The sequence below is a fragment of the Thunnus thynnus genome, chromosome 13, assembly GCF_963924715.1.
Source record: "Thunnus thynnus chromosome 13, fThuThy2.1, whole genome shotgun sequence".
Taxonomy (NCBI): domain Eukaryota; kingdom Metazoa; phylum Chordata; class Actinopteri; order Scombriformes; family Scombridae; genus Thunnus; species Thunnus thynnus.
Window position 1 is genome coordinate 18,731,572 of NC_089529.1, and position 12,732 is coordinate 18,744,303.

Genomic DNA, 12,732 nt, shown 5'->3' on the forward strand with positions numbered 1-12,732 from the left:
CGGATAATCCCCTGATTGACGTCTCTCTCGGCCAATGAAGAGGCCGGATTGAAGAGCTGACCGTTCGGGGCGGTGAGCTGCTCAAGAACAGAGATGAGAAAAAATAGATGAGGTCTCACTCTGGTGTCGTTTATACAAACGCTTAAGACTGCATAAAAACTGTAGATAATAAAAATAAATGTGACAGGAGAGGTAAGGAAGCCACAGGCTTTTGCAACGGATCTCCATTCAATTTAATGAGAAAAACAAACAAACAAATAACAAAAAAGGAAGAAGATATAAGCTAACATAATTAAGGAAAATACAACAAAAAAATAAATGACAACAAAAAGCACAAAAATGGACAGAAAAACTAAACAATCAATAGACAATAATCCAATAAAAACAAAGAAATATATGAGAAACAATACGAGGAAAAAGAAGAAAAAAATGGACGTCAAGTCTATCTCTTTCAGGGCTGAAAAGGTCATAAAGGGTCAACTAAGCCTGTCTCGTTTCAAAGACTCCTCCAAATGAGAAATATAATGTCTACAGCCACACTAGCTGCTCTGTGAGGCTGTACATTGGCACAACGGTGCTTTGAGTGACAAACATGCATTCAGGTACACCATTTTAATTTAGCCTGTTAGCATGCTAACATCTGCTAAGTAGTACTAAACACAAAGTACAATTGAGGTTGATGGGAACGTCATTAGCTTTAGATATTTGGTCATGCCAGTAGGTTGGGCATATTGAAATTTTGACCTTATGATGGTGCTTGATCAAAAGTCCGGGGCAGGCCTACACCAGAGTAATTAGAACTGATCCTTTAAGGATCTTAAATACCTGCAGTAAATTTTATGGCAATCCACCCAATAGTTCTCAACATATTTCAGTCTGATCCACACATGTCAACCTTATGATGGCGCTATAGAGGAAATGCCAGGTGATCACCAAAATCAATGGTATTCATCCTCTGAGGACCGTGAATGTGCAAATTGGATAATTTACCCAATCTGCATGAAGTAAAGTGGTGGACAGACTAACATAACCATCCATGTCACTAGCAAAAGAGGTCCCCAGTGAGATTTGAGCCAGATTCATGGTTTAAATCGGACTGAGGACCATTGTACTGTAGCACTGTAAACCTCAGTATCATGAAACAATTGCCCACTTAGCACTAAATTTATCACTTTGATGTCGGACGTTCAGGACAATTTGCTGGTAATAAACATTTCTGACTTGATAAGTTTCCCTGGACTGCCTGAATGCACAATTAACTTGGTTCAGGCAAGATCTGTTTTCATTTGCCTCAATCCAACCGGTCAAGGCAGACGGCCGCCCACCTAGAGCCTGGTTCTGCTTGAGGTTTCTTCCCGTTAAAGGGGAGTTTTCCCTTGCCACTGTCGCCAAGTGCTTGCTCATGGAGGAATTGTTGGGTCTCTGTAAATTAAAGAGTACAATGTTGACCTGCTCTATATGAAAAGTGCCCTGAGATAACTTTTGTTATGATTTGGCACTATAGAAATAAAACTGAATTGAACTGAAATTGAATTTGGGAAAGAGGAGGACCAGTCATGGGCTGAGGATGTTACAATCAACATTTACCCCGTTGTATATGCATGTACACCAAGATAAAGTGGAAGCTGAGCTAAATCAGCTGTGAACAAACTAGGTCACAAATATGTGTCCAGTAAGAGTGTGTTCTTGGGGTTGGAGCTCATGTGGAACAAGCAAAAAAATTGCACACATCTGTCAATCAAGCAAACATGGACCCAGTTAAAGCAGTTAATATCATCTTGATGAATTTTGCCACAGAATAAAAAGGTTGAAAGTAACTAAAGCCTCTAAGTTATGAAACATTTGAAGTCAGTTAGTTGTAGCAGTGCATAAGGACAGAATAGAGTGCATGTTAATACAGAATTCATGCCAGCAAGTACGGTCAAATGTATGTTGAGCATTACATCTTCACGAGTATAGACAATCTTTGCCGGTAGCGGGCTGGGAGTGTGGTTGGTGGGAGCAGATGCTGATGTCATTTCAACCAGAGCGGGGAATTTCTGCTGAGGATATCTGCGTTGGATTAAAGCCTCCACTACTCTCTGTCGCCCTCTGTTGGCACAATGCTACACTGCAACAGATTTTTTTTTTTATTTAGTCAACATTGAAGTGACTTTTTGTACTTGCAAATTGTTGTGATTGATATTTTTTGATTGATAATTGTTGGTCATTTTAATTTAAAGTCTAATTGTGTGAAACTGGACCTGTTTTTATTATTAGAGCAGATTCAGAAGGCCTAAATTGTATTGATCATATATTGCACTGACTGATTTTAGTCACTGCCACTGCTGTCTCGCCATTAAAGCTGATGACACATTTGGGTGATTTGTTAACATCGCATGCATGTCATTGGCACATGTACAGTTTGTGTTTGCGGTCTTTCTCTGAAAACAGTTCAGATTTAGATCTGACACTTCCTCTGCCAAACCAGAACACAGCGCCTGGTCGCTTGCTCATTTCTCCATCTGCCACAGTGTGGTGTACAGAGATAGCCATTTACAGGAAGTTGTAGCTGTTGTTTGTGTATGTTGTCTAAGATATGAGAGGCTAGTTCAAGAACCAGAATTAACCAGTTTATTGTCAAGTACATATGGGAAACAGACTGTTGCATGATTTACCGCCCTGAGCTTTAACTTTGGCTCCTATTTTAAATGAAAACACACTTTTAAAAAGGTGAAAGTTGGTCTGATAGCACTAAAATAAAACAATATGACGTTTTAAAGAATAGCAGCCTAAATCAAATTGTTCAGACCATAATTTTATCATGTTATATCTGAAACAGAACACATGTTGTCATTTGACATGCTGGAAGAATGTAATATGTGCATGGAAAACATGCTCTTTTTTCCCCATAAGCCATCTTGACTCAAAATGCCAATCTGTTTTACTACAAAATACATGTCAACAACTCATGTTCAGCCATCACACACAATTAGTCTCGGTATGAGCTCATGCTCTGTAGTTGATTTATGTTGAAGAAACTGTCTCCAATCCTAAAACAAGTCCATAGTGAGGCCTGTGTTCAGACATACAGCGCTTTTATTCACCCCCCTTGGATGTTTCCACTTTTTGCAGTGTTACAACCTGGAATTCAGATTGATTTTATTGGTCTTTTTTACCGTTTTGATTAACACAGCGTGCATAATGCTTTGAAGGTGCAAAATACCCCCCCCCCCCCCCCCCCCCAACCACCAACCACCAACCAACCACCCCTGAGTCAATACTTGGTAGAACTACCTTTCACTTCAATTACAGCGGCAAGTCTTTTGGGGTATGTTTCTACCAGCTTTGCACATCTACAGACTGCAATTTTTGCCCATTCTTCTTGGCAGAATAGCTCATGCTCAATCAGATTGGATGGAGACTGTCTGAACAGCAATTTTCAAGTCTCTCCACAGTTTCTCATTGGATTGAGGTCTAGGCTTTAACTGGGCCATTCAAAGACATTAACATTCTTTGCCTTAAACCATTCCAGTGTAGTTCTGGCTGTAGGGTCATTGTCTTGCTAGAAGGTGAACCTCTGCCCCAGTCTCAAGTCTCTTGCAGACTGAAACACATTCTCTTCAAGAACTGCCCTGTATTTGGCTCCATCCATCTTGCCCTTAATCCTGACCAGTTTCCCAGTACCTGCTGATGAAAAACATCCCCACAGCATGATGCTGCCACCACCGTGTTTCACTTTGGGGATGGTGTGCTCATGGTGATGTGAAGTGTTGGGTAGTTTGTTGAGTACCTTCTTCCACATGTTTGCTGTGTCTCCCTCATGGCTTGTGGCAAACTGTAAACAGGATTTCTTATGGCCTTGTTTCAGCATTGGCTTTCTTCTTGTCACTCTTCCATAAAGGCCAGATTTGTGGAGTGCACAACTAATAGTTGTCCCGTGGACAGATTGTCCCAACTGATCTGTGGATCATTTCTCCAGAGTTACCATTGGACTTGGAGTGGATGGCCCTCTCTTGGTAGATTTGCTGTTGTACCATATTCATTCCATGTTCTAATGATGGATTTAATGGTGCTCCATGAGATATTCAAAGCTTGGGATATTTTTTTATGAGCTAACCCTGCTTTGTACAGCTTTATCCCTGACATGTTTGGTGAGCTCCTTGGTCTACACGATGCTGTTTGTTTAGTAATGTTCTCAAACATACTCTGAGGCCTTCAAGGAACAGGTGTATTTATATTGAGATTAAATTACACACAGGTGGACTCTATTTAACTAATTATGTGACTTCTGAAAGCAATTGGTTGCACCTGATCTCAGTTAGGGGTTTCACAGCAAAGGGAGTGAATAGATATGTACCCAACACTTTTCAGATTATTATTTGTAAATAATTTTGAAAATCCAATAAAATCCATTTTAACTTGCTGTTGTAACTTGACAAAATGTGGGAAAGTCCAGGGGGGAGGAGGGGATTAGTGTTAGTGAATTATTTAATGATAAAAGTGCTGTTCTTCTAAAGTGACCTTCCTGTAAATGAGGCTGTGTTAAAAAAGAATTTACATTCATTTCAGTGTGATTGAATAAAGATGGTGGCTTTAATCAATATCACTGGTAAGATGCTTTATGGCCATCAAGTTTAATTATATTTCCTTGCCCTTCTCTGATTTCATACTCTGCATCGTTTCCCAGGGAAGCTTCCTGTTGAGAACACAGTAACATAATTATCTACTTAACAGCTAAAAATATCTGTTTGCACATTAGCATTTCCTCTATAGATACATGAAACAAATGCCAGATGGCAAGATCCTTTACATCTTCAGCATCCCTCTCGAGTTTCACCTTTACTCACCTTATAATTAGAAAGAGACTGTGTATCCATTATTACATCAAATGGAGCAAAAACATACTCATACAGTCCATCATTTTTGACTAGAATCTAATATATAGATAGATATGTAAACAACTGCTGGTAGTCTGGTGTGGTTCAACAGGTTTCATTTCACTCAGACAAGGTGCCTCATAGTCTTAACTTATCCTTAAAAAGACACATCTATCCATTGCTAGACCATATTTATTTTTAGTAGACCATGATTATTAAAGGAGCTATAATTAGTATTTCACTATGAACAGTGTATCACATCACGTATGTGAAAGGGGTCGCTCGTGATGATGAACCCACAAAGAATTATTGCCAGACTGAAGTAGTTCCACTGAGCATTTTAGAGTCTTTTCAGATCAATGTTTTGATTTTAAAACCTGCAACTTTACGGTTTTGCTTCACTCTAACTGCTATTATCTGCATTGTTTTTAGTAGCAGCAGACAAAACACAACTCCAAATGTTACTCCATATCTGCCAGAACTGTAACAGCTAACATTATTGCCATATCATCTTTATAAGGTTGTAATATGCCATATGAATATTGAACCATGTTTCTCTTGTTGTAGTCATTCCTATTGTTCATACTGGCCATTAAAAGATCCCTTCTTAATGCACTTTCAATGTATGTGATGGGGGACAAAATCCACAGCCCTCTTTCTATGCAAAAAGATATACAGAAGATTATTTAAGGCCAATATGAGGCTTCAGTTGTCCCAAGTAGTCAAATCAAGTCAATATCTTTCAAAGTTACAATCTCTTTAGTGCCAAATCCCCTCTTTCTGTTACTCTCGTTTGACTGTGCAGCAAAACAGGAAAACACTGACCGAGAGGGAGTTTTTTTTTACTGAAAAGACTGTAACTGTGAAAGATATCGACTATATTTGACTAACTCAGACTTCTAAAGCCTCATGTTAACTTCAGATAAACTTTTAAATACAATTTTGCTCGAAACCAGGACTGTGGATTTTGTCCCCCGTCACTTACATTGGGATGTTTTAATGACCAGTATAAACTGGGGGAATTATTACAGCAAGCAAAACCTCTTTCAGTGTTCATTTGGGCACCTGACTACTGTTTTAAGACAGACTTGAAAAAATGTGATCCTGTCCTTTAATGTAGGTTTAAACATCACCAGTCCTGAAATAAAAAGTCTGAATGTTTGTTTACAGTATTCTCCAAATGTGCTGTTTCACCTGATTAGTGAGTGGGTGTCTCACAGCTCCCCAGTGATGAAAAAGGAACAACAGATCTTTTTCACATATTGTTCAATTTGAACTTTAGCCAACTGAAGTGTGACTTGAGTTGAGTTGAGTTGGGTTGACTTTTGTTTTTGAGAGTTTAGTGAGGTTTTACGCTGTGTTGTACCACAGTAAGCAGTCACACACATTTTTCATTGCAACAGGTGACCTATTCTGCTCTCTATCTCCTGGTAAACAGAGGTAAAGCAGCTTTGCCACGTCCAAAAGAACTGAGAAGCTCAAAGTTCTGAACAGGTGAGAGAAAAGTAGCTCAAGTTCTCCACTTAAAATGACATCAGATTTTTCACAATGAATTCAGCTGTGCCTCTAATCATATACGTGTTTGCTGTCACTCTCCTTTTCTTTCCTCCCTCAAACATATTGGCAGTGTGTGGCGTCTCTTTTTCACTGCACATTCCCAGCATAGCCTTACAGTATGTCTCATGATTATTTTTTGACTTAGAAAGGCTGAGTGAGTCCAAAATGCAGATGTGCTGTAAAGTTAAATCATAGAGGGAAGATAATGAAATACCCATTATAAAAAGACAGAGATGAGGCAACCACTACGAATGATTCACTTAGCCTGCACATTACTGCTGCCTATTGTCATGCGAGAAGTGTGAGACAGAAAGTGAAAGCGTACAAATACAGAGATATATATATATAGCTATATATAGCTGAGTGACGGTGTAAAGTAAGTCAGCATTGCTATTTACTCACTCCTGTTGGGATATAGTTACAAAACTGGAATCTGAGTGACACTACATCTTACCCTGACCTCATTCCTCTTATGACTGTACCTTCACTTATTCACTAGTGTATGCACTGAGGACATTTGCTGTATGAATGATGATGTACTGTTAAATTTATTTTTATTTTTGCCATCTCTTAAGTTTGCAGGAACGTGGAGCAAGTCCTGTAAGCATGTAAAGTGCAGAACTCCTGGCATTATGTAAGATTAATTCTGGGAACTGAGGTCACCCTCTTTGTGTCTTTTATAAATGTTTATATTGTGTTGCTCACCAGAGTCTCCAGAAGGACACCGCTATAAGAATGTATCAGCTCTCAGTCAGACAGGCTCATTTCCAGTTTCTGGCTGGATCCCATGGCCTGGACACTTGCGTCACTCTGTCTCAGTCTCCCTCTTTTAGTCTCCCTTTCTCTATTCTAGTGTGGTAATTTTAGTCCTGACGATGGTCTGTTAAAATGAATCCTCTGACGTTTTTAGAAGGGCAGTGAGGTGAGGAGGGGGGGTAGATGGAGTACAAATACGGACATACCCACTAAAGCCTCTGAAGTCCAGTCACTTCTCTGGTGGAGGAAAGACAAGGAAGTTTGGCACAACGAGCCAGTTTCACTAGAACCTCAGTCAAAAAGAAGAAAAGAGGAGGACATGTTGGATCATCTGGGGCACTGTCATGTGACTCTCTCACAGGTAGGTGACTGACTCAATAGAGTAGAAGAGCCTTGTTGTCTGAGTGGGAAACTTGAAAGCTAATAATGACCACTGCTGATTCACTAGTAACACACGCTGACAGGAAAGCAAGTGAAAAATTAAGCTGACTCTGATCTTACTTTCTTTTGAGAGATTAATTTAGATGTTCTGGCTTTTGTGTGTGTGTGTTTGTACGTGTTCAAAGCCTGGCCTCTGTTCAGCTTTCATGACCTATTTAAAAATGACTTTTAACAGCGCAGCCATTAATCAACAATTTACACTGCTTTAGGCCAAACTTCATCCCCTTCAGTTATCTTTCCCCCCATCCAAACACACACACAGGTTCAATCTCTCCTCCCACGCATCCGCACTGTCTCAGTCACCGGTTGGACTTTTGACGTCATTCCCACCAGCAGCTCTGTCCGAAGGTCCCTACGGACGAGTCTGGCACTAAATAAGCTCTCATATCCCGTAATACAACATTCTTCTCCAGGTCCCGTTCTGAGGGAAAACAGGCTGTGAGTGGGTAGGCCTTAAATTCCTTTTGTGGCTTTGCACTGCTCTGTCCTTCGCTTTCCTTTTCCCTCTCGCTCCCTCTGTTTCTTATGCCTCTCCGAGACATTCCAGATGTGGGCTAGCCTGGTTCTATAGCAGCTATACTCTACCTCTGATGATAACCAACACCAGAGTTGTACCACCACTGACTGGGTCCTTCACAGCTTCCCTGCTCCTTTTCCATTTGACAGGACAGATTTCATGACAGCTACTGCTGCTCTGGGATCTCTACCCACCAGGATATTGAGATTACGCTGACATTGTGGCTTTAAAATGGGCTTGATTGTTTCTTGGATAAGCTTTTGAGGAAGCAGACAGTCCAAGGGGAAGACAGACAGCAGCTCTAGCTGGATTTTGTTTCCTTGAGCGGAAAGATTTTAAGTGTTTGGCTGCTGGAGATTTGTTTGACTCTTAGTAAAATGTAGTCAGCTTAAATCAACTGAATGGAGGGTGTTAATACAAACTCTTTTGCTTCAAACAGTGTGAGGAAAATGGCTTTTGTGTTTCACAAGTGGATTACAATGTGTACTTATGCCTCGTGCTTGTTAGACTATTACTGGCACTTGCAACATTTCCAGGAGGGGGTAAAACCATTACTGCTAATGTTCTCTGTCCTTCGTTATGTCTACGTGTTGTCTAGTTGTTGTCTGGCCTTGTGCTGATTTCAGGTGAAAATTACATCATTGCCATCTGGAAATTATTTTCACAAAAAAAAGAGTCTAAGTGATGTTCAGTCAGGAAACAAGTCCAGTCATGTGGCAGCTTTGGCTGGCATCCATTCAGATCTGAATCCCTGCCTGGTTTTATCTCTTCATAAAAGAGAAAAAAAAATGAGAGAGCTTTAAAAAGGTTGACACAGAGAAGCAGAGAGGGAGAGAAAGTGATAGAGAGAGGCTGGGGAGGGGAGTATTTCCCGTAATCATATCATGAAGGCGGCGTTGTCCTCCCCTTCCTGTTCTCTCTTGTGTCTCAGACACAGTCCAGGTGACATGATCAGTGAACACAGTGGAACTGCTCTGTCATTGCAGGCACAGGGACATCACACTGCCTCGTCCAAGCCTCAAACTCTGTGTAGGGTGTCTGAGGGAGACGTTACCATGCTGCCATTCGGACCTGCATCTCTGGACCTGTCCAGGCAAGACCACCGGACACTGACCAGACTCTACTGCCAGAACGGAGGATATCACCTCAGGATTTTACCAGACGGGACTGTGAGTGGTGGCAGGCAGGAAAATGACCCATATGGTGAGGAAGAAACTATTTTCTCTTTCCTTTTGATGTTGACTGTTGTTTCTGAATCAGGGGAAAGATAAGGATAAAAGAGATAGAGGAGAGTCTTTTGGCAACAACATTAACTTCCTGCTCATTAAAATGGAAGAATTTTAAAGTTTGATGGCTCATGAGTGAGGAAATTCCCTAATTATTTGAACAAACTATTGAAGTCCTCTTGATAAGATATTTAAAGTTCTGGTAAATGAGCTAAGTGATTTGAGTTTGTAATCATAAAGTCCTTAACCCATGTACACAAAGACATTGATTCCGTGAAAAATGTTGGGCAAATATTTATTTCAGGAGAAAAATGATGGTTACATTGTGTCTAGGGGAGCTTATCCTTCCACTTTACCCTTGGAAAGTCTACAAGAAAAAGTCATGCAGCAGTGTTATGTTGAACAGTGTCATGTGTTTGTGTTGCAGACATCCTGAGGCTGAAGGCTGTGAGTGTGGGAGTGGTGGTCATCATCGGTGAGATGACAGGAAGGTACCTGGCCATGAACAAAAATGGACACCTCTATGGATCAGTACGTGTTTACGTTAGTTGTATACAATATGTATCATGAAGAAATGAGACCTTAAGTATTACCAGATCCAATACTCTTAAGAGCCCTTTCTTAAATCACATAATACTTAGTAACTGACGAATAGGTCATTCATTCCTACAATTGTTTCCACACAAGGGAAAATTACAGAGGATTTTTTCTTTTTTTTTGCATAATTCTTTCCAATCACCTATAAATCCCTCTGAGTAATAATTTGTCATTGGGACATATAAACTAAGAGATGAGCAACACAAGCCAGTAAGTAATTACAGGTTTGCAGGTTTGTCATGTCTAGCTTCTGCTGTTCAGCACTTGATACGATTTGTTACACTATGCTGTTCTGTTGCTGTGTGAGTATATATAAGACTTGCAATAAAACCCCTTTCATTTTCTTGTCTCAGCAAGCACTGAATGATGAGTGTTACTTCCTGGAGAAGTATGAAGAAAACCACTACAATACATATTGCTCTCAGAAGTACAACTGGTATGTTGGGCTGAAAAGGAACGGCCAACCCAAAGCAGGACAAGACACCCATCAGGGGCAGAAGGCCATCTTTTTCCTGCCTAGGCAGGTAGGCAACGTGTAGAGCGAACCAGGAACCACGGACATTGATGTCTTCAAATACACAATAATAGTGCAATGTTACACTGGGCACCACAGTATCCCATGTAAAGGTCACTTAAAATGTGTACAATAAGCCGGTGAAGCCTGAGGCAAACACATAATGCTGTTTCAAGCTTTAATGATAAAAACCTGAGTATTTTGTTTGTTCCTCTTGTATATAGAGGGAATATGTGATCCAGCTCATGTAAGCAGCTTCACAGGGACATGAGCTATAAGCACATGTACACCCTCTCACTGCAGACAAAAAATGTGTGCGGTACAAGTGCATGTCACTCTTGATAAATGGGTGTTCACTTTGACCAGGGGTATGAAATACCACTGCTGGATACACCATTTTTACACAGAAATAGTTTTACATTTGATCACATCTGGCACAAAGGAAACCAATGCAGCAGAAAAAATTTAAAAAAACAAAAAAATGCTGACCATCTGGTGTTGAATTTAAACTCAAGGAAACAAATTTTTTTCAAGGACTTGACTGTGTCCAAGTATGTCAGCAATGCTGCTCTTCAAACAAATCAAGAGACAAATACAGTATCAGAATTGTCCACTGTTTGATGTCTAAAACATCGAATTGTTTTCACTTTTAGATCAAGTTACAAAATCAATGATATGATCTTAGTGCTTAGATACTTTCTTTTAGAAATAGCTTTCTTATCTACGATTTCCATGACAATAGAGAATAATTATGTTCACAGGTCTGCTGAAAGCCTCGCATTAGAGTTCAGCAGGGTCAACATCTTGGTGACATGAAATTGATCTGAAATACCTGATTTTTTTTGATAGGGAGGAAGACATGAACCAAATATTGACCTTTCTGACCTGGACCAACAAAGTCAAAAATATTTTCAGTAGTATTACTCTTTCATAGCCCAATATGTTTCTGTAAACATATATCTTCTTTTGCTGAAACACATGTTACTGTTATAACCTCTTACACAAGGTTAAATTACTATTGTGAATATTTATTTATAATGTTTTATTGCTAATCAAATTAAATTTCACTGAATTGAGATTTTTGTTATTATTATATTAATTTACACAAACACATTGAAGTATTAAAAAGGTAATCACCTTTTCACAAAGTAATACATATTGTATTGAGTGTATTTAAATGTATGAAATAAAACTGCATATCCATAAATAAATGAATACTATTTTTGATTATTTTTCTTCCTAAAAATATGCATTTAAGTACATTTTTACTGTTAATACACAATGCACAAGTATTGTCTACTGTCCACTGCATCTGTTACTCATCGGCTTACTGAATGTGTGTGTGTGTGTGTGTGTTTGTGTGTCTGTTTTTTGTATCACATGTGCACATCTGTGTCTTACAGGTGTTTACCAGAGACACATTCCTTCTTACGACACAAGCAGTGGGAAAATAATGTTTGGTCACAAGATGGCAGCATTGCTTTAGGTTCAGGGGTGTTTTCAGTCAGGCCGGGACTGAGGGTGTCAAAAGCGCCAGTGTTTTAGTCTCGGTTTATTATCTTAAGATGTCTCCAAATCCCAGTAAAAATAAATCAGGAATAAAGTAGGTAAATCTAAGAAACCACACAGCTGCCATCTATAGCATGTGTTTAGCCAGCTGTAGGTGCTGTATGCGGGGTTATGACAGAGTGCACATGTATAGTAGGTATTAACAAATCCTCAGTCATTAAATAAAATAAATGTTGTGTAAATGAAAATAAAATGAATCACCAAAACATTGTACATTGTTTTAGGGAGGAGTAAAATCTCTACCTGAAGTTCATCTGTCAATATTAATCCAGCCATAAAAATATGGAGTAGCTTAATCTATATATACTGTATATATAAATGAACACATGCAGTGTTTGACCCAGTGTTGTCTTAACCCAGGCAACAGTACAAAATATTTGCCTAAATGGAAGTTTAAGATTACATCTAACATCCTTTAAGAAAAAGCTATTTGCAGACTTGCTGCTTTTCAGTTGAAATTATCGTAACTATAAAGTTGTTGCAGATGATACGGGCACAATGCAGAGAAAGACCCCCATTCACCCCGATCAAGTATTTTCACCATATTTTCGTAAGCAATGGCATTCTTCATCTAATCCACACTTAATGTGTAACGGCTGAGACAGAACATGGCCTGAAACGCTGTTTCAGAGGCTGCTGTGCCAGGAAAAAGATCCTGGAGGAAGCACTGGAACGTGGTTTAAGATGTTTGGGAGG

At 39.5% G+C, this 12,732-nt stretch overlaps 1 protein-coding gene across 3 annotated transcripts; it reads left to right on the top strand.

Annotated features, from left to right (window-relative positions):
• The first annotated feature begins 7,250 nt into the window (after nucleotides 1–7,250).
• LOC137195836 (putative fibroblast growth factor 1) lies at nucleotides 7,251–12,249 on the top strand. 3 transcript variants are annotated; one of them, XM_067608483.1, is made up of 4 exons: nucleotides 7,251–7,533; nucleotides 9,117–9,333; nucleotides 9,784–9,887; nucleotides 10,307–12,249. In XM_067608483.1, exons 1-4 carry the CDS (start codon nucleotides 7,492–7,494, stop codon nucleotides 10,490–10,492), a joined length of 549 nt encoding a protein of 182 aa, XP_067464584.1. In that variant the 5' UTR covers nucleotides 7,251–7,491; the 3' UTR covers nucleotides 10,493–12,249. The 3 variants fall into 3 exon arrangements, with proteins under 3 accessions (XP_067464584.1, XP_067464585.1, XP_067464583.1); XM_067608484.1 differs by lacking the exon at nucleotides 7,251–7,533 and adding an exon at nucleotides 7,597–8,051; XM_067608482.1 differs by lacking the exon at nucleotides 7,251–7,533 and having other exon boundaries at nucleotides 8,073–9,333.
• Nucleotides 12,250–12,732: the final 483 nt, after the last annotated feature.

What these genes read in the sequence shown, in the direction of transcription:
- LOC137195836 (XM_067608482.1), top strand. Translation starts at nt 9,015, where the DNA reads ATGAAGGCGGCGTTGTCCTCCCCTTCCTGTTCTCTCTTGTGTCTCAGA. An exon ending in GCAGGAAAATGACCCATATG is followed by an intron (nt 9,334 to 9,783) that starts GTGAGGAAGAAA and finishes TTTGTGTTGCAG; the next exon opens with ACATCCTGAGGCTGAAGGCT. An exon ending in ATGGACACCTCTATGGATCA is followed by an intron (nt 9,888 to 10,306) that starts GTACGTGTTTAC and finishes TTCTTGTCTCAG; the next exon opens with CAAGCACTGAATGATGAGTG.